Source organism: Bombina bombina, chromosome 1 (genome assembly GCF_027579735.1).
Source record: "Bombina bombina isolate aBomBom1 chromosome 1, aBomBom1.pri, whole genome shotgun sequence".
Taxonomy (NCBI): Eukaryota; Metazoa; Chordata; class Amphibia; order Anura; family Bombinatoridae; genus Bombina; species Bombina bombina.
In genome coordinates, this window is record NC_069499.1 from 287,176,266 (window position 1) to 287,201,143 (window position 24,878).

The 24,878-nt window shown below is 38.3% G+C and overlaps 1 protein-coding gene across 1 annotated transcript in view; it reads right to left on the reverse strand.

The window, feature by feature from the left end:
• The window catches only part of SCTR (secretin receptor), a 136,558-nt gene that overhangs the window by 101,138 nt on the left and 10,542 nt on the right, over positions 1 to 24,878 (reverse strand). Inside the window, exons 2-3 of the mRNA XM_053712076.1 lie at positions 15,814 to 15,934; positions 11,519 to 11,626 (exon numbers count right to left, since the gene is read on the reverse strand). Coding sequence (XP_053568051.1) covers positions 11,519 to 11,626; positions 15,814 to 15,934 — 229 coding nt within the window. The remainder of the gene's footprint in view (positions 1 to 11,518; positions 11,627 to 15,813; positions 15,935 to 24,878) is intronic.

The following is a 24,878-nucleotide window of genomic DNA, read 5'->3' on the forward strand; positions in this document are numbered from 1 at the left end:
AAACTTATCATGTATTGCAACTTCTTGTGATTTTTGTTCTATGAAATATTTCACAGCTTGTACACCTTTTTTATGATCAATAGAGGTATACAGAGATTCCACATCTGTAGTGACCAGCCAGGTTGATTGGTTTAGATTTATACTATCCAATCTCTGGAGTACCTGCATGGTATCTTGAACATATGAAGGTAATTCATATACAAACTGCTGTAGCCTATAATCTATGTACTGGCTTGCTTTTTCTGTCAAGCAGCCTATTCCAGAGACAATTGGTCTCCCCGGCGGTGTTTGTTGATTTTTATCTACCTTTGGTATTAAATAAAACGTAGCTACTTTGGGATTATAGATGCTCAAATATTTTCTCTTACTTTCTGTTATCACACAGTCATTAAAAGCTTGTGTAATCATATTGGTGTATATTTTTGAATACCCCATCGTTGGATTATGTAGCAGCTTTGGTTTCTAAGTTGTTTTGACACTTCATTTAGGTACATCTCAATGGGCCAAATCACAATATTGCCCCCCTTATCATCATTTCGAATGATTACTTGATCCCACTGTTGTATCTCTTGAAGGGCCTTTTGTTCTTTATAGGTTAAATTTTTACTTTTGGGATATTGTTACATACCATCTCTCTGAATGTGTCTAATTGTGGTGTGTTTACATTTTTTGGTATGAATGTGGATTTGTTTTTAGGTTTACTTCTCCATTTAACTTTTTTCTGGGAGGTCTGATTCTTGCAGTAGGTTTTCTAAGTTTTGTAAAGTTATTAATTCTTCTTCACTCCAGGGTTGTTCATCGTGGTTTTGATGAAAATGTTTAAGAAGTAGTTTTCGAATATAGAGTTGTATGTGTCTTTTTTTATAATTTCAAATTTATCAATATTAGTTGATGGACAGAAAGACAAGTCTTTTGATAAAACTGACACGTGCTCTCAGGATAAAATTATGTCTGATAGATTTATAACTCTTAATTGTTCAGTCGGATCTGTGAGAAGGGACTGGGTGGTCTCTTGGATTGTCTCCAGTCTCCCCACTAGTTCATTTGGGTCCGGTTGCGACCTCTGGTTTGCCATTTGTTTGTTCTTCCCCCCTCTGCGGGTCCTTCTCCCTGTTCTCTTGAATCTAAAAAATCTTTCCTCTTGTTACGACTTGAGGCTCTTGGAGGAATGGAGGAAGAACTTTCTTCCTCACCATCCATGTCAGATACATCACTTTGGACAATGGTCACCTTTTGGTTCCCTTTTGGATTGTTATAAAATCCCTTATTTCTTCATTTGTATACTCTATCATTGTAGAAGTCACTAATATCACAATTTCATTTTCCTTGTTTAACTGCTTTTAGTTCCAGCTCGTATTTGTCTAGTTTTTTTTTAAATGTTTTGTATAGTTTATCAAACTCAGGATTTGTTTCAAATTTCTTTGTGATTTCATTTTGTACATTGATCTTTGCTTCTAAATTCTCATAATCTGAGCGGTCATGTATGATTAAAATCTTCATTAGCTTAGTCGAGCATTCAGATAATGCCTCTTCCCATTCAATGGTGAGAGACTGATCTTTGAACTCAAAGGCTGGGAATAACTGAATTCGTAATCCTTGTGGAATTAGTTTCCACCAAACCTTATCTTGTTTAAGCATAGTTCTATGTATATCCCTAAGAGCACTTTCCATTGAAGTTGGAGTTGCACTCCCTCCTGAGGCATTGTCTTCATCAAAAATTTAATTTAGGTCAGCAGTTCTTTTGAGTTGTTTGGCCTGTCTGTCTTTGTCCCAAATAGATTTAATTATGTTGTTTTAGTCTGTGTGCTCTATTGTTAAGAAAATCTGTATCAACAAGACATTGAATAATACTTCAAGAACAAAAAAAAACAATGGCACCACAACAGGACAATCCCCCAATTTATATGTACCTTTCACTAGGCATTGAGACAAATTATTTAAATTTCAGGTATGTCTGTGATAGGGGGTGGTGCTGTGCATTATTATAATTCAAACTTAATTGCGGAAAAAATAGGTTTTTCCACTCTAGCATGCAACCATAGCACTCTCTGTCCAGACTAATGGTTGACAAGGTAGGACCACATAAATAAAATATAACTTTTATTATATACACATTAAAAAGATGGGAAAAGCATACATTAAAATGTTAGGGTTTTACGGTGAATCCAATAGTAAATTGCGGTATCATAGAAACAAGTCATGCCTAAAAGTAGTAGGAAATGTGTCTACCGCAATATAGTCAATAGTTGGGCCGTCAAATGGACACTGTTTAAATTATTATTAATGTGGGAGAAACATAACTCCCCTCATCAACAGGAATAAACAAAGATTTATTAGAGTGATAAGCCACTTGGAAGTCCAATTATATAGCTTTGATTCATCCCACAAATGACAATAAGAAATATAGTTAACACTATGTTAATGTTCCCCCTAGCTAAATTGTAACTATTGAGGTGGGATTTGGAATATCCTTCCAATTGAACTCGGGTCAATACTGTATACAAATGAAGCCTGCAACAAAATGTAACAATATTAAGACACTGCTTTGCAGATTCTGGCTGGTTGTCAGTCAGCAAGTGTTCAGTTAATTGTTGTGATAGCAGGTTAATCCTAAATCCTGAAGTATACAACATATATCTTGTGTTATGGGAATGATTTTGTCAAATATTAATGGGTGATTCAACACATGTTAGTAGAGTTATAAAATTTCTTATAATAGTGTATACCACTACTCCTCATAAATTATAAAACTGCACACCTTAGTGCAAATAGCTTGAATCTCTCCACACTTATATTTAAATCTATTGCCCTTTATTTAAGGGTCATTGGTAATGTGAGCTGGAGTTGTATATTTAAATCTCGTGCACTGTACCTGTATTCCGGCTTCTTATTTTTGCTAAATTCACAGTTTTAGTCAACATAATCTTAGCTGTTAAACTTCAATTACAGTTTAAATCAACTTGTTAAGTACAATGAGTATTAGTTTTTATTGGTCTCACTCCAAAGATGTTATTAAAAGAGATTCTACCCATAGTTAGACAACATAAGGTTAAATCTCTATCCCCATAACAATATTGGATTAGCACTGCTACGTTAGCATTGCAGCCTGAATTTTGAATGTAATATATCAGAGTAATCCTTACGTCAAACAGTGAAAAAGCTGTATATCAAGTGGACTATAGTAGCTGCAGTATCGTATCCACATCAGTATAAGGCTAGTAATACAGCTCTTTAAACGATACCACAGCTATTAGATTCACTCTAAAGGTCCGTAAGACGGCATCAACAGTTAGGGTCTAAAGTAACCCTCGCCTAGATTACGAGTTTTGCGGTAACAGGGGTGCAGTGCTAACGAGCAGTTTTTTCTCAACGCTCACTTACATGCAACGCTGGTATTACAAGTTTTCAGAAACCCGTCGTTAAAAGACAAGAAGTGAGCGTAGAGCAAAATTTTGCTCCAAATCTCATTTCAATACCAGCACTGCTTAAGTCAGCGGTAAGCTGGTGTAATGTGCTCGTGCACGATTTCCCCATAGGAATCAACGGGGAGAGCCGGCTAAAAAAAAGTCTAACACCTGCAAAAAAGCAGCGTATAACTCCTTAACGCAGCCCCATTGATTCCTATGGGGAAATAAAATTTATGTTTACACCTAACACCCTAACATGAACCCTGAGTCTAAACACCCCTAATCTTACACTTATTAACCCCTAATCTGCCACCCCGACATCGCCGACACCTGCATTATACTTATTAACCCCTAATATGCCGCTCCGGACACCGCCGCCACCTACATTATACTTATAAACCCCCTAATCTGCTGCCCCCAACATCACAGACACCTACATTATATTTATTAACCCCTAATCTGCTGCCCCCAATGTCGCCGCAACCTACCTATACTTATTAACCCCTAATCTGCTGCCCCCAACGTCGCCGCCACTATAATAAAGATATTAACCCCTAAACCGCTGCACTCCTGCATCGCAAACACTAGTTTAATATTATTAACCCCTAATCTGCCGTCCCTAACATCGCCGACACCTACCTACATTTATTAATCCCTAATCGGCCGCCCCCAACGTAGCCGCCACTATATTAAAGTTACCCTAACACCCCCTAACTTAAATACCGGTATAATTTAAATAAATCTAAATAAATATTCCTATCATTAACTAAATTATTCCTATTTAAAACTAAATACTTACCTATAAAATAAACCCTAAGATAGCTACAATATAACTAATAGTTACATTGTATCTAGCTTAGGATTTATTTTTATTTTACAGACAAGTTTGTATTTATTTTAACTAGGTAGAATAGTTATTAAATAGTTATTAACTATTTAATAACTACCTAGTTAAAATAAATACAAAAGTACCTGTAAAATAAAACCTAACCTGAGTTACACTAACACCTAACACTACACTATAATTAAATAAATTAACTAAATTAAATACAATTAAATAAATTAAATTAAATTAGCTAAAGTACAAAAAAAACACACTAAATTACAGAAAATAAAAAACAAATTACAGATATTTAAACTAATTACACCTAATCTAATAGCCCTATCAAAATAAAAAAAATGCCCCCCCAAAATAAAAATAAAAAACCCTAGCCTAAACTAAACTATCAATAACCCTTAAAAAGGCCTTTTGCAGGGCATTGCCCCAAAGTAATCAGCTCTTTTACCTGTAAACAAAATACAAACAACCCCCCCAACAGTAAAACCCACCACCCACACAACCAACCCCCCAAATAAAATCCTAACTAACAATACCTAAACTCCCCATTGCCCTGAAAAGGGCATTTGGATGGGCATTGCCCTTAAAAGGGCAGTTAGCTCTTTTGCGGCCCAAAGCCCTAACCTAAAAAAAAAACACCCAATACACCCTTAAAAAAACCTAACACTAACTCCCTGAAGATCGACTTACCCGGAGACGTCTTCATCCAAGCCGGGCCGAAGTCCTCAACGAAGCCGGGAAAAGTCTTCATCCAAGCCGGGCAGAAGAGGTCCTCCAGATGGGCAGAAGTCTTCGTCCAGGCAGCATCTTCTATCTTCATCCATCCGGCGCGGAGTGGGTCCATCTTCAAGACATCCGACGCGGAGCATCCTCTTCATCTGACGACTAATACAGAATGAAGGTACCTTAAAGTGACGTCATCCAAGATGGCGTCCCTTAGATTCTCATTGGCTGATAGAATTCTATCAGCCAATCGGAATTAAGGTAGAAAAAATCCTACAGGCTGATTAGGGGTTAATAAATTTATTATAGTGTATGCGATGCGGGAGGGCCTTGGTTTAGGGGTTAACAGGTAGTTTATTGGTGTTTAGTGTACTTTGTAGCAGTTTAGTTATGAGTTTTATGGTACCGCGTTGTACATAATACTCTTAACTACTGACTTTCAAATGCGGTTCGAATCTTGGCGGTAGAGGGTGTAACGCTCACTTTTTGGCCTCCCAGGATAGACTCGTAATACCAGCGGTATGAAAGTCCCATAGAAAAAAGACTTTACGAAGTTTACGTAAGTCGTTTTGTGGTAAGGCAAAAAAAGTGTGCGGTGCTGCTTTTTCAACTACCGCAAAACTCGTAATCTAGGCCCCTATGTTTAAAAAATCGAGCTCCCACTAGCTCCCAACACCCCTAACGTGCTTCGTCCCCCTGGGCTTTATCAAAGGTGGAACAACGCCGCTCGTTTGGGAATATGTTCCGCCCTCGTCGGTTTCTGGTTTGACGAATGACCTGTCAATCAAATCGACAATTGGATTCAAGATACGGCTTACAACTCTGACATTTAAGGTGGATCATTCCATTCCTAGTGGATAAGTTCCATGAAGGAATTCCTTGTTGAAGTAATACTCGCATAGGAGTAGGAAACATTACCAGGATATATGATCAGGGATAGTGTAATCCTATTAAATATTGTCATTTATATCCTATAGTGCTATGACTTCCATTATTATATGAAAGATTAGTGAAGACCCATTAAAGGGACATAATAGTCATATGCTAAATCACTTGAAACTGATGCAGTATAACTGTAAAAAGCTGACAGGAAAATATCACCTGAGCATCTCTATGTAAAAAAGGAAGATATTTTACCTCACAATCTCCTCAGCTCAGCAGAGTAAGTTCTGTGTAAAATGTTATACTCAGCTGCTCCCAGCTGCAGGTAAAAATAAAAAAAACTGAAGAAATGAACAGCAGCCAATCAGCATCAACAGTACTGAGGTCATGAACTCTTTTACTGTGATCTCATGAGATTTGACTTAACTCTCATGAGATTTCATTGTAAACTTCCCTAATCTGAATAGGGAAATAATATGAGAGTGCATAAGGCTCATCCTTTAGCTGTCCCAGGACAGACATACTAATATGATGCTTAGAAATCCTTTACAATGGGATGTGGCTACTGAGGAACTTTTGAGGTAAAATATCTTTCTTTTTTACATAGAGATGTTCAGGTGATATTTTCTAGTCAGCTTTTTACAGCTATGCTGCAGCACTTTCAAGTGTTTAAACATTTGGGTATTATGGCCCTTTAAGAATAATACTGTATCATTTAAGGTGGTATTGTGTTTGTGACTGTTTTAAGAATAATACTTATATTAAAACTAGTGATATAATTGTGTGATATTATCTTAACATATAATAATCCTTATCACAAGGATTTAAAACGCGTTTGAAAAATTTATACAAAAATCGATTCATATATGTGATGTCTATAGGCAAAGAATACAAAATAAAAAAAGTATTAATAAAAAATCTAAAATACTGTAAGAGAAAAAAAATTCAGTGCGAAAATACTATCATATAAATAATACTGGGTGGAAATAAATCAAATTAATGTGAATAATGTGAGTGTCGTGTTTTAAAATTTGATGTGACAAATTATAAAAAATCATTATAATTGTGAAATTAATGGGTCTTTACTATCTAGAAAAAAGTTCTGACTTTCTATAACAGATATTATTGTTGTTAAACAAATTCTATATAAACAGTATTTTAATTTTTAAATTATAGTTTTCATCTGGAAAGAGTCTGGTTGGATATTAAGGTAATGTTTTTCAAATATTAAAGCCATTAATCTTATCATGATAAAGATGGTTTAGTGTTAGTGTATGGTGTTGTTCTATTTGTACTTTGATATGTGTATATTTTATAAGAATACAAAGTAATTGTTCTGTTCATTCAGACGTGGGTGGCTGGAGGTTTAGGGGTTAATAACTTTATTATAGTGGCTGCGATGTCGGGGAGCGGCGGATTAGGGGTTAATTTATTTAAATAGTGTTGGCGATGTGGGTGGACGGCAGATTAGGGGTTATTAGGTTTATTTAATAGTCGCGATTAGTGGTTAATAAGTTTTAAATAGTGTTTGCGATGCAGGAGGATGGCCGTTTAAGGGTTAATAGGTAGTTTATGGGTGTTAGTGTACTTTGTAACACTTTAGTTTTGAGTTTTGGGAAACACTTTGTTTTTTTTTGCAAAATCCATAACTACGGCGCTATGAAAATCCCACACAAAAATGTCATTTTTTTGAGTGTGGAATGGACGTTGTGTTACAGGCTAAAATGCTTGCAGTATAGCAATACCGACACAACTCGTACTATGCGTACTATACGCTGGAATGGCCATTTTTTCAGCGTTAAAAGCCGTACTGCAACACTTCTAGCCGTATGTTATTGTTTTTGTATTTCATGCTGTTCCTGCACCTTTTTTTTTTTAAATTCATTCTTCTGTTTAAATAGCTTAATGGTGCCAGATACTGAAGCTCCACCTCTTTGTCCTGGTGGCTGCCATCTTAAAGATCAGGTATTCTTACAGTCTGATGGAATTATATAGAAATATCTACTTAAAAATACTCCCGTATGTGAAGAACATTGGAATGTGAAAGATTTACAGTAAATATATAGTTAAACTCTTTATTAAAAATCAATATTGCATAATTATGATTTTACATGTTTTCAGCTACGTGACTGCAAAGGGCTCCAATGCACTTATATACTGTATATATAGTAGAAAATGGAGCAATCCCAGCACTTCGGTAATGATACTTCCAGGACAGGAGATTAGATAAAATCAACATGTTTCTTTATTCAAAGGATAAAAGCAATACATCTTGAGAAATAGTAGGTCAATCAGTCATACGCGTTTCGTCAGCCGAGTCATTTTCTCAAGATGTATTGCTTTTATCCTTTTGAATAAAGAAACTTGTTGATTTTATCTAATCTCCTGTTCTGGAAGTATCATTACGGAAGTGCTGAGATTGCTGTATATTCTACTATTCATGTTTTGGGAAGCGGAGGTGAAGCTTCCCTCTTTTACCCTTGGCACAAGTTCTGAGCAGAGGAGTTCCCAGAGGGACTTCCGCTTGGTAACACAGGACGAGCGGAAGCAGCGGGCAGTGTGAAGAACGCTGAGAGGTACTTTTGGAGTTTACAGTGGATATAGGAGCGCTTACGACACTTACTTGCTGGAATCACTTATATATATATATATATATATATATATATATATATGTTTATATATGTATACATAAGTATTTATGTGTTTACATGTGTATATATACAGTGGGGGAAAAAAGTATTTAGTCAGCCACCAATTGTGCAAGTTCTCCCACTTAAGAAGATGAGAGAGGCCTGTAATTTTCATCATAGGTATACCTCAACTATGAGAGACAAAATGTGGAAACAAATCCAGACAATCACATTGTCTGATTTGGAAAGAATTTATTTGCATATTATGGTGGCAAATAAGTATTTGGTCACCTACAAACAAGCAAGATTTCTGGATCTCACAGACCTGTATCTTCTTCTTTAAGAGGCTCCTCTGTCCTCCACGCATTACCTGTATTAATGACACCTGTTTGAACTTGTTATCAGTATAAAAGACACCTGTCCACAACCTCAAACAGTCACACTCCAAACTCCACTATGGTGAAGACCAAAGAGCTGTCGAAGGACACCAGAAACAAAATTGTAGACCTGCACCAGGCTGGGAAGACTGAATCTGCAATAGGCAAGCAGCTTGGTGTGAAGAAATCAACTGTGGGAGCAATAATTAGAAAATGGAAGACATACAAGACCACTGATAATCTCCCTCGATCTGGGGCTCCACGCAAGATCTCACCCCGTGGGGTCAAAATGATCACAAGAACGGTGAGCAAACATCCCAGAACCACACGGGGGACCTAGTGAATGACCTGCAGAGAGCTAGGACCAACGTAACAAAGGCTACCATCAGTAACACACTACGCCACCAGGGACTCAGATCCTGCAGTGCCAGACGTGTCCCCCTGCTTAAGCCAGTACATGTCCGGGCCCGTCTGAAGTATGCTAGAGAGCATTTAGATGATCCAGAAGTGGATTGGGAGAATGTCATATGGTCAGATGAAACCAAAGTAGAACTGTTTGGTAGAAACACAACTTGTCGTGTTTGGAGGAGAGAGAACACCATACCTACTGTGAAGCATGGGGGTGGCAACATCATGCTTTGGGGCTGTTTCTCTGCAAAGGGAACAGGACGACTGATCCGTGTACATGAAAGAATGAATGGGGCCATGTAGCGTGAGATTTTGAGTGCAAACCTCTTTCCATCAGCAAGGGCATTGAAGATGAAACATGGCTGGGTCTTTCAGCATGACAATGATCCCAAACACTGCGCCCGGGCAACGAAGGAGTGGCTTCGTAAGAAGCATTTCAAGGTCCTGGAGTGGCCTAGCCAGTCTCCAGATCTCAACCCCATAGAAAACCTTTGGAGGGAGTTGAAAGTCTGTGTTGCCCAGCGACAGCCCCAAAACATCACTGCTCTAGAGGAGATCTGCATGCAGGAATGGGCCAACATACCAGCAACAGTGTGCGAAAAACTTGTGAAGACTTACAGAAAATGTTTGACCTCTGTCATTGCCAACAAAGGATATATAACAAAGTATTGAGATGAACTTTTGATATTGACCAAATACTTATTTTGCACCATAATTTGCAAATAAATTCTTTCCAAATCAGACAATGTGATTGTCTGGATTTTTTTCCACATTTTGTCTCTCATAGTTGAGGTATACCTATAATGAAAATTACAGGCCTCTCTCATCTTCTTAAGTGGGAGAACTTGCACAATTGGTGGCTGACTAAATACTTTTTTTCCCCACTGTATATATATATATATATATATATATATGTCTGTAAATACATATATACACATATAAATACATAAATACATATGTACACACATATAAACATACAGTATATATATGTGTGTGTGTGTATATATATATATATATATGTTTATATATGTATACATAAGTATTTATGTGTTTACATGTGTATATATATATATATATATATATATATATGTCTGTAAATACATATATACACATATAAATACATAAATACATATGTACACACATATAAACATACAGTATATATATGTGTGTGTGTGTGTATATATATATATATATATATATATATATATCCATCTCTAAAAGAAACAGCAACATGCCAGGATTTTCATCAAACAAATGTCAAATAAATTTATATACATATACATATTTAGACGTGTATGTATGTTAAAGCTCTTTGCAGCCTTTTTTTCTAACACCTGAGACCTCATATCTTTAAGCCCTTATAACTTTGTGTTATGATTGTAACTGTACTTTTAAATGTATTTTTGATGTTTTTTCCCTCTTTTTTTGCCTCGCGTAACAGTTAACCAGAGCTCTAAAGGTGACGCATTAAAATTGTTTGCACGCAAGCAAACGCATTTACTTTTAACTCGTATTAGCCACGAAATACTCCTTATCACTTGGATGCAATGTTTACTGCGCCAATCGTAATCTAGCCCACAATGTGTGGGTTTTATGTACCGTCTGCTGTAGGTGCAATCCCTTTCTTGTTATGTTATTATGTATAATAATTTAGGTTACGTTTTTAATAATAAAAATCTGACATGCTCTGGACATTCGCAATGCAAGTTAGCACTTACAGGCTGCTTCAGACTGCTATTACTTATGTGATAATATACTCTCTGATGTATATTGCTTGTAGACTTTGCCTATGTTTTTTATAAAAAGAATAAAACAAAATACTCTTTGCCCTGCTCTGGGACACACAATGAAAACACGGTATCTTTAGTACAGAAATATATACAACTTTTACAATGTGCATTTCCATTACCCATGTCTTTTAATGAGGACAGATTACTTATACAGAGGTTGTAAACTGAATTAACTCTATTCACATGCAGGACTGATATATTATTAAAAGTAATGTCTTACACTGTTAATAAATAAGCACTTCTCATCCGGTGCACAAAAAAAACATCCAACACACAACACATATATGAAACTCACATACGCTACTGTGACTATTTTATATTTACACTTCACATATGGGATAGACAACTCCTATCCTATAATGGAGATAAGTACTACTAAAGCGCTAAGTTTCCTATATTACTTAATCCATAAACAGCACTCATAAAGTACTTAAAATGTATGTATCTAATACTGTTTTTGTACCTTTGTTTCCTGTAATAATTTGTAGGATTTCTGGACAATTTATGGTTACTGTATTTCCAAGAGCAGTAGATGGCCAGCAGCTGAGGTTATCCCACGTTCCTTTACATCCTAAAATAAAAAGCACAAATATACTGAAGGGACGCTATAGGTTCATCTGCATATTTACTTGTTTATATGTTCAAATTACAACATTAATATGCATTAAAATCCTGGATATTATTTCTCTATCACCTAGATTTAGAGTTTTGCCTTAGCCGTCAAAAGCAGCGTTAAGGGGTCCTAACGCTGCTTTTGGCCGCCCGCTGGTATTTAGAGTCAGACAGGAAAGGGTCTAACGCTCACTTCCTTACAGCGACTCCAGGCTAGCGCAGATCCCCTTAAGCCAATTGCGTATCCTATCTTTTCAATGGGATCTGCCTAACGCCGGTATTTGGAGTCTTGGAAGAAGTGAGCGGTAGACCCTCTACCGACAAGACTCCTACCGCCAAAAAAAGTCAGTAGTTAAGAGCTTTATGGGCTAACGCCGGATAATAAAAAGCTCTTAACTACTGTGCTACAAAGTACACTAACACCCATAAACTACCTATGTACCCCTAAACCGAGGCCCCCCCCCCCCCCACATCGCCGCCACTCTAATAAAAAATTTTAACCCCTAATCTGCCAACCGGACACCGCCGCCACCTACATTATAGCTATGAACCCCTAATCTGCTGCTCCTAACATCGCCGACACCTATATTATATTTATTAACCCCTAATCTGGCTCCCCCAACGTCGCCGCTACCTACCTACACTTATTAACCCCTAATCTGCCGACCGGACCTCGCCGCCACTTTAATAAATGTATTAACCCCTAAACCGCCGCACTCCCGCCTCGCAAACACTATAATAAATAGTATTAACCCCTAATCTGCCCTCCCTAACATCGCCGCCACCTACCTACAATTATTAACCCCTAATCTCCCGCCCGCACCGTCGCCGCTACTATAATAACAATTTTAACCCCTAAACCTAACTCTAACCCTAACCCTAACACCCCCCTAACATAAATATAATTTAAATTAAACAAAATAATATTCCTAAAATTAAATAAAATAACCTAAAATTTAAAACTAAATACCTATAAAATAAACCCTAATATAGCTACAATATAATTAATAATTACATTGTAGCTATTTTAGGATTTATATTTATTTAAAAGGCAACTTTGTATTTATTTTAACTAGGTACAATAGCTATTAAATAGTTAATAACTATTTAATAGCTACCTAGTTAAAATAAGTACAAAATTACCTGTAAAATAAATCCTAACCTAAGTTACAAATACACCTAACACTACACTATCAATAAATTAATTAAATAAATAAACTACAATTAGCTAACTTAAAATACAATAAAATAAGCTATTCTATAATACAAAAAAAAAAAAAAAAAAATTCAAAAAATAAAAAAGAATTACAAGAAGTTTAAACTAATTACACCTAATCTAAGCCCCCTAATAAAATAAAAAATCCCCCCAAAATAAAAAAATGCCCTACCCTATTCTAAACTACCAAAGTAATCAGCTCTTTTACTAGCCCTTAAAAGGGCTTTTTGCGGGGCATTGCCCCAAAGTAATCAGCTCTTTTACCTGAAAATAAAAATACAATACCCCCCCAACATTACAACCCACCACCCACATACCCCTACTCTAACCCACCCAAACCCCCCTTAAAAAACCTATCGCTAACCCCCTGAAGATCATCCTACTTTGAGTCGTCTTCACCCAGCCGAGCCGAATTCTTCATCCAAGGTGCGCAGAGGAGGTCCTTCATCCGGTAGAAGTCTTCATCCAAGCGGGGCAAGAAGAGGTCCTCCATCCGGTAGAAGTGTTCATCCAGGACGCATCTTCAATCTTCATCCATCCGGAGCGGAGCAGAGCCATCTTCAAAGGAGCCGACGCGATGACATCCTCTTCAACCGATGACTGCCCGATGAATGAAGGTTCCTTTAAAGGACGTCATCCAAGATGGTGTCCCTTCAATTCCGATTGGCTGATAGGATTCTTTCAGCCAATCGGAATTAAGGTAGAAAAAATCTGATTGGCTGATGCAATCAGCCAATCAGATTGAAGTTCAATCAGATTGGCTGATCCAATCAGCCAATCGTATTGAGCTCGCATTCTATTAGCTGTTCCGATCGGCCAATAGAATGCAAGCTCAATACGATTGGCTGATTGGATCAGCCAATCGGATTGAACTTCAATCTGATTGGCTGATTGCATCAGCCAATCAGATTTTTTGTACCTTAATTCCGATTTGCTGATAGAATCCTATCAGCCAATCGGAATTGAAGGGACGCCATCTTGGATGACGTCCCTTAAAGGAACCTTCATTCGTCGGGAAGTCGTCGGTTGAAGAGGATGGCTCCGCGTCGGCTCCTTTGAAGATGGCTCCGCTCCGGATGGATGAAGATTGAAGACGCCGCCTGGATGAACACTTCTACCGGATGGAGGACCTCTTCTTGCCCGCTTGGATGAAGACTTCTACCGGATGAAGGACCTCCTCTGCGCACCTTGGATGAAGAATTCGGCTCGGCTGGATGAAGACGACTCAAGGTAGGATTATCTTCAGGGGGTTAGTGATAGGTTTTTTAAGGGGGGTTTGGGTGGGTTAGAGTAGGGGTATGTGGGTGGTGGGTTGTAATGTTGGGGGGGGTATTGTATTTTTATTTTCAGGTAAAAGAGCTGATTACTTTGGGGCAATGCCCCGCAAAAAGCCCTTTTAAGGGCTGGTAAAAGTGCTGATTACTTTGGTAGTTTAGAATAGGGTAGGGCATTTTTTTATTTTGGGTGGATTTTTTATTTTATTAGGGGGCTTAGATTAGGTGTAATTAGTTTAAACTTCTTGTAATTCTTTTTTATTTTTTGTAATTTAGTGTTTGTTTGTTTTTTTGTATTATAGAATAGTTTATTTTATTGTATTTTAAGTTAGCTCATTGTAGTTTATTTATTTAATTAATTTAATGATAGTGTAGTGTTAGGTGTATTTGTAACTTAGGTTAGGATTTATTTTACAGGTAATTTTGTACTTATTTTAACTAGGTAGCTATTAAATAGTTATTAACTATTTAATAGCTATTGTACCTAGTTAAAATAAATACAAAGTTGCCTTTTAAATAAATATAAATCCTAAAATAGCTACAATGTAATTATTAATTATATTGTATCTATATTAGGGTTTATTTTATAGGTAAGTATTTAGTTTTAAATAGGATTATTTTATTTAATTTTAGGAATATTATTTCGTTTAATTTAAATTATATTTATGTTAGGGGGGTGTTAGGGTTAGGGTTAGAGTTAGGTTTAGGGGTTAATAATTTTATTATAGTAGCGGCGACAGTGCGGGCAGGAGATTAGGGGTTAATAATTGTAGGTAGGTGGCGGCGATGTTAGGGAGGGCAGATTAGGGGTTAATACTATTTATTATAGTGTTTGCGAGATGGGAGTGCGGCGGTTTAGGGGTTAATACATTTATTATAGTGCCGGCGATGTCCGGTCGGCAGATTAGGGGTTAATAAGTGTAGGTAAGGTGGCGGCAACGTTGTGGGGGGCAGATTAGGGGTTCATAAATATAATATAGGTGTCGGCGATGTTAGGGGCAGCAGATTAGGGGTTCATAGGGATAATGTAGGTTGCGGCGGTGTACGGAGCGGCAGATTAGGGGTTAATAATATATAGCAGGTGTCAGTGATAGCGGGGCGGCAGATTAGGGGTGTTTAGACTCGGGGTTCATGTTAGGGTGTTAGGTGCAGACTTAGAGAGTGTTTCCCCATAGGAAACAATGGGGCTGCGTTAGGAGCTGAACGCTGCTTTTTTGCAGGTGTTAGGTTTTTTTTCAGCCCTAACTGCCCCATTGTTTCCTATGGGGGAATCGTGCACAAGCACGTTTTTCCAGCTTAACACTATCGTAGGCAACGCTGGTATTGAGGGTTGAAGTGGAGCTAAATTAGGCTCAACGCTCCCTTTTCTGAGCCTAACGCAGCCCCTCAGACAACTCTAAATACCAGCGTTGTCTTAAGGGTTCGCTGGGAAAAAAAGCAGCGTTAGCTACGCGGGTCTTTACCGACAAAACTTTAAATCTAGCCGTAAGATTTTAAGGTCAATTCCTGAGTATGACAGAATAGTATATTTACACAGCTGAGCTTATTGTTGTTTAGAATCTGGTAAACTAAGTTGATCATTCTGGATCTTACAAGTAGACTTTCCACTCACTGTATGAAGGGCTAAATGTGTTGTCTGTCTCTACAAACACTTACCTTGTTGCTCCCAGCCAAGCTCAGACACATTTTGCTTCTCTGCTGCAAGAACATCAGCACAGAGTTCCTCCTGCCTCTTCAGGACCCTCAGCAGGTCGCATAGCAGCTGAACACCGCCAGTCTGAAGAGAGAAAATGTGTTCAGTGCAGTGACCTTATACTAAATCTTACTTTGCTCTACTGTACCTTGGTTATTGATTGTTATCCGTACAGGAAATCTTGCAGTTTTAAAAAAAATAATAATAATTCAAGCTTGATGTGAACACTTTATGAAGATTCTCTAAAAAGCTCAGCACTTCATCTAAATAACCTCAACCAAATAGTAGCACTCTCTTGACTGACATAGCAATCATAATGCCAATTAAGGGCTAGATTACGAGTATTTTACGCTCCTGCTTGTGTGTTAACTCTGCTAGAAGTAAACTTTTTGCATTTGCTGGGTAGTGCGCATATTACAAGTTGAAAGTAAAAGGTTTTGGCACAAGTGCTAACCCGATGCGTGCAAAAAACAAAACTTAGAATATCGTGACCTCGTTAACGTATTCCCCCATAGACTTCAATGGAGTGACAGCCAACAAGTTGCGCAAACCTGGTTGTGTTTTATCAAGTGCGTTAACCTTACATGAAATATAAATAATTCACATTCCAATGTTCTTTACATAGCAGAGTATGATCTATTTATTCATAGATACATATTTCTATATATATTATATATCTGATGGTTTTTGTTAAAATATATATCTATACCTATATATATAATTAATACAACAAGGATTGAAAAGTTCTTGCACCGTCTATAGGAACCCGGGAAGCACCTGGCAGTGAAGGAAAACATTTAAGTTAAAATAAAATTCTGCTGGAAAATACAAAAATAGAAAAACAAGATAGCCCTTCCTACTTGTTTAACTGTTTAAATCTGGAACCAAGGTACAAGTATATTCTCAGCACAAACTATCATGAATATTTGAGTTAGAATAATACAGAGAAGATCTATAGAACATGAACACTTAAGATATATATATATATATATATATATATATATATATAGGATACATGAAGAAAAACAAGGAGCCTGGAACATCGAATGCCAAGTGGTTTATTCAAACACAGGGTGGGTAACACTAACACAGGTGTGCAAGGGGTGCTAGATCTGATGCGTTTCGCGCATGCTCACATGCGTTTCATCAGAGATATATATATAGCAAGAAACAGAGTGAAGCACTCACTGGACTTTAGATATCAAAGTGAAATATTTATTTAGTGACGTTTCGGGACCTCAAACGTCACTAAATAAATATTTTCACTTTGATATCTAAAGGCCTATTTATCAAGCTGTCAACTGTGCTGCATTCTTCGGCACCAATATGCTCTCCTGACATCGCCTAACATTGCGGCCGCGGACCTGAATACGCTCTCCATATTTAACAAAAAAGCTGTCAAAAAGCCGCGCACCAAGTATGGGGCGATGAGCAGCGGACTGTTGTTAACTAAACAGTCATCGATCTCGCTGCTATTCGGCTTTCTCACAGCTTTATTTGTATACTGTCACTAAACACCGCCACTATACTAAACTGTTTAACCCCTATCCCGCCGCTCCCAGACCCCGCCGCAACTAAAGTTATTAACCCCTATCCTGCTGCTCCCGGAGCCCACCGCAACGCTAATAAAGTTATTAACCGCTATTCCGCCACTTCCCGACCCTGCCGCAACTAAATAAAGTTATTAACCCCTACACCGCCTCTCCCGGAGCCCACCGCAACTCTAATAAACTTATTAACCCCTATCCTGCTGCTCCCGGACCCCGCCGCCACCTACATTATGTTCTTAACCCCTAATCTGATGCCCCCCTACACCGCCGCCACCTAATTTATGTTATTAACCCCTATCCCGCCGCTCATAGAGCCCACCGCAACTAAATAAAGTTATTAACCCCTAAACCGCCAGCCCCCCACATCGCCATAAACTAAATTAACCTATTAACCCCTAAACCTAACAACCCGCCAACTGTACATTAAATATTAACTCATCCCTATCTTATAATAAATTTAAACTTACCTTTAGATTTAAATTAAACTATATTGAACTATTAATTAACCTACCCTAACTATTATACTAAAATTACATTAAACTATATTAAACTAATAATGAATCTACCCTAACTGTTATACTAAAATTACATTAAACTATATTAAACTAATAATTAATCTACCCTAACTGTTATACTAAAATTACATTAAACTACAAATTAAATTAACTATATTATATATTTAAACACCTAACCCTACTTATATAATTTAAATCTACACTAATAAATTACTAAGTTACAAAAAACTAACAACTAAGTTACAAAAAATAACAAAAACTAAGTTACAAAAAAAATAAACACTAAGTTACACAAAATAAAAAAGAAATTATCAAAGATTTAAACTAATTACACCTTATCTAAGGGCCCTATGAAAATAAAAAAGCCCCTAAAATAAAAAACTGCCTAACCTACAATAAACTGCCAACGGCCCTTAAAAGGGCCTTTTGCGGGGCATTGCCTCAAAGAAATAAGCTCTTTTACCTGTAAATAATAAATACAAATACCCCCCCAACTGTAAAACCCACCACCCACACAACCAACCCCCCAAATAAAAACCTAACTAAAAAAACCTAAGCTCCCCATTGCCCTGAAAAGGGCATTTGGATGGGCACTGCCCTTAAAAGGGCATTTAGCTCTATTGCAGCCCAAACCCCTAATCTAAAAATAAAACCCACCCAATACACCCTTAAAAAATCCTAACACTAACCCCTGAAGATTCACTTACAGTTTTGAAGATCCGACATCCATCCTCCAAGAAGCCGGCCGAAATCTTCATCCAAGCCCGCAGAAGTCTTCACCCAGACGGCATCTTCTATCCTCATCCATCCGGCGCGGAGCGGGTCCATCTTCAAGACATCCGACGCGGAGCATCCTCTTCGTTCAACGTCTTCTTCCCGAATGAAGGTTCCTTTAAATGACATCATCCAAGATGGCGTCCCTTAGATTCCGATTGGCTGATAGAATTCTATCAGCCAATCGGAATTAAGGTTGAAAAAATCCCATTGGCTGTTGCAATCAGCCAATAGGATTGAGCTTTCATCCTATTGGCTATTCCACTTTAGAAACTGCCGGCGCCTAAGAAAAGTAAAGAAAATAACAAATCTCCAGTAAAAGTCTAACACGCCTCCCAAAAATAAGCCGAACACGTAAAACCCCTATATCTGCAATCCCCCCCTCTCATTACTAATATTAAATGTATTAACCCCTAGACCGACAACCCCCCACAACGCAATATGCCTATTTAAACTATTAACCCCTATATCCGCCATCAAACCCACACCGCAAGTAATAACTAAATTATTAATCCCTAAATCCGCCAACCCCAACATCGCAAACTACCTATTAAAACTATTAACCCTTAATCCGCCATTAACCCACAACGCAATAAACCTATTCAAGTATTAACCCCTAAACCGCCATAGCCCACAACGCAATAAACCTAACCTAACCCCCCTAAATAAACTTTACCTAATTTACAAAATACTAAAGTTACTATTAAATTTAACAAAAAACACTACTTTTAAAATACAAAAAACTAACGGCTAGATTTAGAGTTTTGTCGGTAACGACCCGTGTAGCTAACGCTGTTTTTTTTCCCCCCGCACCTTTTAAATACTGCTGGTATTTAGAGTTCACAGAATGGCTGCGTTAGGCTCCAAAAAAGGAGCGTAGAGCATAATTTACCGCCACTGCAACTCTCAATACCAGCGGTGCTTACGGACGCGGCCAGCTTCAAAAACGTGCTCGTGCACGATATCCCCATAGGAAACAATGGGGCAGTTTGAGCTGAAAAAAAACCTAACACCTGCAAAAAAGCAGCGTTCAGCTCCTAACGCAGCCCCATTGTTTCCTATGGGGAAACACTTCCTAAGTCTGCATCTAACACCCTAACATGAACCCCCGAGTCTACACACCCCTAACCTTACACTTATTAACCCCTAATCTGCCGCCCCCGCTATCGCTGACACCTGCATATTTTTTTAACCCCTAATCTGCCGCTCCGTACACCACCGCAACCTACATTATACCTATGTACCCCTAATCTGCTGCCCCTAACACCGCCGACCCCTATATTATATTTATTAACCCCTAATCTGCCCCCCACAACGTCGCCGCCAGCTACCTACAATAATTAACCCCTAATCTGCCGACCAGACCTCACCGCTACTATAATAAATGTATTAACCCCTAATCCGCCTCACTCCCGCCTCAATAACCCTATAATAAATAGTATTAACCCCTAATCTGCCCTCCCTAACATCACCGACACCTAGCTTCAAGTATTAACCCCTAATCTGCCGACCGGACCTCGCCGCTACTCTATTAAATTTATTAACCCCTAAAGCTAAGTCTAACCCTAACACTAACACCCCCCTAAGTAAATATAATTTTTATCTAACGAAATAAATTAACTCTTATTAAATAAATTAATCCTATTTACAGCTAAATACTTACCTGTAAAATAAACCCTAATATAGCTACAATATAACTAATAATTATATTGTAGCTATTTTAGGATTAATATTTATTTTACAGGCAACTTTGTAATTATTTTAACCAGGTACAATAGCTATTAAATAGTTAATAACTATTTAATAGCTACCTAGTTAAAATAATTACAAAATTACCTGCAAAATAAATCCTAACCTAAGTTACAATTAAACCTAACACTACACTATCAATAAATAAATTACATAAAATACCTACAATTAAATACAATTAAATAAACTAACTAAAATACAAAAAATAAAAAAATAACTAAGTTACAAAAAATAAAAAAATAATTTACAAACATTAGAAAAATATTACAACAATTTTAAGCTAATTACACCTACTCTAAGCCCCCTTATAAAATAACAAAGCCCCCCAAAATACAAAAATGCCCTACCCTATTCTAAAATTAAAATAGAAAAGCTCTTTTACCTTACCAGCCCTTAAAAGGGCCTTTTGCGGGGCATGCCCCAAAGAAAACAGCTCTTTTGCCTGTAAAAAAAAACATACAATACCCCCCCCCAACATTACAACCCACCACCCACATACCCCTATTCTAACCCAAACCCCCCTTAAATAAACCTAACACTAAGCCCCTGAAGATCTCCCTACCTTATCTTCACCACGCCGGGTATCACTGATCCGTCCAGGCTCCGAAGTCTTCATCCAAGCCCAAACGGGGGCTGAAGATGTCCATGATCCGGCTGAAGTCTTGGCCCAAGCGGGGGCTGAAGATGTCCATGATCCGGCTGAAGTCTTGATCCAAGCGGGAGCTGAAGAGGTCCATGATCCGGCTGAAGTCTTCTATCAAGCGGCATCTTCAATCTTCTTTCTTCCGGATCCATCTTCATCCCGCCATCGGTGGTCATCGGTGAAGAAGGATGTTCCGCGTCGGCGGGATGAAGATGGATCCAGAAGAAAGAAGATTGAAGATGCCGCTTGATAGAAGATTTCAGCCGGATCATGGACCTCTTCAGCTCCCGCTTGGATCAAGACTTCAGCCGGATCATGGACCTCTTCAGCCCCCACTTGGGCCAAGACTTCAGCCGGATCATGGACATCTTCAGCCCCCGCTTGGGCCAAGACTTCAGCCGGATCATGGACATCTTCAGCCCCCGCTTGGGCTTGGATGAAGACTTCGGAGCCTGGATGGATGGGTGATACCCAGCGTGGTGAAGATAAGGTAGGGAGATCTTCAGGGGCTTAGTGTTAGGCTTATTTAAGGGGGGTTTGGGTTAGATTAGGGGTATGTGGGTGGTGGGTTGTAATGTTGGGGGGGGGTATTGTATGTTTTTTTTTACAGGCAAAAGAGCTGTTTTCTTTGGGGCATGTCCCGCAAAAGGCCCTTTTAAGGGCTGGTAAGGTAAAAGAGCTTTTCTATTTTAATTTTAGAATAGGGTAGGGCATTTTTTTATTTTGGGGGGCTTTGTTATTTTATTAGGGGGCTTAGAGTAGGTGTAATTAGCTTAAAATTGTTGTAATATTTTTCTAATGTTTGTAAAAAAAAATTTATTTTTTGTACTTTAGTTAGTTTATTTAATTGTATTTATTTGTAGGTATTTTATGTAATTTATTTATTGATAGTGTAGTGTTAGGTTTAATTGTAACTTAGGTTAGGATTTATTTTACAGGTAATTTTGTAATTATTTTAACTAGGTAGCTATTAAATAGTTATTAACTATTTAATAGCTATTGTACCTGGTTAAAATAATTACAAAGTTGCCTGTAAAATAAATATTAATCCTAAAATAGCTACAATATAATTATTAGTTATATTGTAGCTATATTAGGGTTTATTTTACAGGTAAGTATTTAGCTTTAAATAGGATTAATTTATTTAATAAGAGTTAATTTATTTCGTTAGATAAAAATTATATTTAACTTAGGGGGGTGTTAGTGTTAGGGTTAGACTTAGCTTTAGGGGTTAATAAATTTAATAGAGTAGCGGCGAGGTCCGGTCGGCAGATTAGGGGTTAATACTTGAAGTTAGTTGTTGGTGATGTTAGGGAGGGCAGATTAGGGGTTAATACTATTATTATAGGGTTATTGAGGCGAGAGTGAGGCGGATTAAGGGTTAATACATTTATTATAGTAGCGGTGAGGTCCGGTCGGCAGATTAGGGGTTAATTATTGTAGGTAGCTGGTGACGACGTTGTGGGGGGCAGATTAGGGGTTAATAAATATAATATAGGGGTCGGCGGTGTTAGGGGCAGCAGATTAGGGGTACATAGGGATAACGTAGGTGGCGGCGGTTTGCGGTCGGAAGATTAGGGGTTAAAAAAATGTAATAGAGTGGTGGCGATGTGGGGGGACCTCGGTTTAGGGGTGCATAGGTAGTTCATGGGTGTTAGTGTACTTTAGAGCACAGAAGTTAAGAGCTTTATGAACCAGCGTTAGCCCAGAAAGCTCTTAACTCCTGACTTTTCTCTGCGGCTGGTGTTTTGTCTTTAGATTTCTAACGCTCACTTCAGCCAAGACTCTAAATACCAGCGTTAGAAAGATCCCATTGAAAAGATAGGATACGCAAATGGCATAGGGGGATCTGCAGTATGGAAAAGTCGCGGCTGGAAAGTGAGCGTTAGACCCTTACCTACACGACTCTAAATACCAGCGGTAGCCCAAAACCAGCGTTAGGAGCCTCTAACGCTGGTTTTGACGGCTAACGCCAAACTCTAAATATAGGCGTAAATATAAATTAAAGTGGCAGTCTAATCAAAATTCAGGAGTAGACTGTCCCTTTAAGCAAGAATTATAGAAAATAAAAAAATCTAAGATTACAGAAAATAATAAATAAAATTACAAAATTTTAAATAAATTACACCTAATCCCTATGAAAATAAAAAGCCCCCCCAAAATAAAAACACCCCCTAATCTAATAAACTACCAGTAGCCCTAAAAAGGACTTTTTGCAGTGCATTGCCCCAAGATAATCAGCTCTTTTGCCAAAAAAACACACAAAGCCCCCCCCCCCTAACAGTAAACCCCCCACCCACCAACCCCCCCCCCCAAAAAAAAACTAACACTAAAAACCCTAAACTACCCATTGCCCTGAAAAGGGCATTTGTTGAGCATTGCCCTTAAAAGGGCATTCAGCTCTTTTGCTGCCCACCCTATCTAAATAAAATAAATCCCCCAAAAACCCCTTAAAAAACCCTAAGTCTAACCCCCAAGTGGTCCTCACCTGTCCTGAAGTTCAGCAGAGAAGGCCCTGTTCCAGGCGGTGAAGTCTTCTTCCAAGCGGCGACCTCTTCTTTCTTATTCTAGGAACCAGCCGGCACGGAGCGGAGGACGGAGTTGAAGACCGATGACCGCGGAGCTGAAGACCGGCGACTCTGGAACTGAAGACCGGCGACCGCGGAGCCATGGAGCGTGGAGGATCCTCTTCATACGATCTCCGCCGTACACTGAATAGGAATTCAAGGTACGTGATTAAAAATGGCGTCCCTTGAATTCCTATTGGCTGATTTGAGCCTTCAAATTCAAATCAGCCAAATGGATGAGAGCTACTGAAATCCTATTGGCTGTTCAAATCCTTTTAGCCTGTAACGCAACGTCAGTCCCGCACACGTAAAAATGAAGTTTTTTCATGGGATTCCCGCCGGTATTACAAGTTTTGCAATCTGGATAAAAAGTGAGCGTTACAGCCTAAAACGACAAGATCTGTACCGCCATTAAAAGTCAGTAGCTCCAAATCTGTAACATAAAACTCATAACTAAACTGCTACAAAGTACACTAAACACCCATAAACTACCTATTAACCCCTAAACCGAGGACCTCCCGCATGGCAAACATTATAATACAATTTTTAACCCCTAATCTGCCACTCCCGACATCGCTGCCACTAAAAATTTTTATTAACCCCTATTCCGCTGCTCCCTGACATTGTCGCCATTATAATAAACTTAATAACCCCTAAACCGTCGCCCTCCCGCACGCAAACGCTATTTAAATATTATTAACCCCTAATCTGATGTCCGCCCACACAGCCGCTATAATAAACCTATTACCCCCTAAACCGCAAGCCCCCCACAACGAAATATACTAAAATAAACTATTAACCCCTAAACCAAAAGCCCCCCAAAACGAAATAAACTAATTTAAACTAGTAACCCCTAAACCTAACGACCCCCTAACTTTATATTAAAATTACAATTTCCCTAGCTTAAATTAAAACTTACTAAACTACCAATAAAAAAATCCTAACACACCGCGTTTCGGCCCAGCTATGTGGGCCTTTATCAAGTCTTGATAAAGGCCCACATAGCTGGGCCGAAACGCGTTGACAAGTACCTGGTAAGCTCTTTTCCAATCTTATAACACCAGTTTGGACAATTTTGTACATGTTATTTTATATTTACAGGACATTATCAGTAATGGAGGACTAGGACCAAGAGGATAACCATCACAGGATTTTCACCACCAGGATCACCACGACACTTCTCACCACCAGGAAACAAATATACTACACCACGACACTCAGCATTAGGAA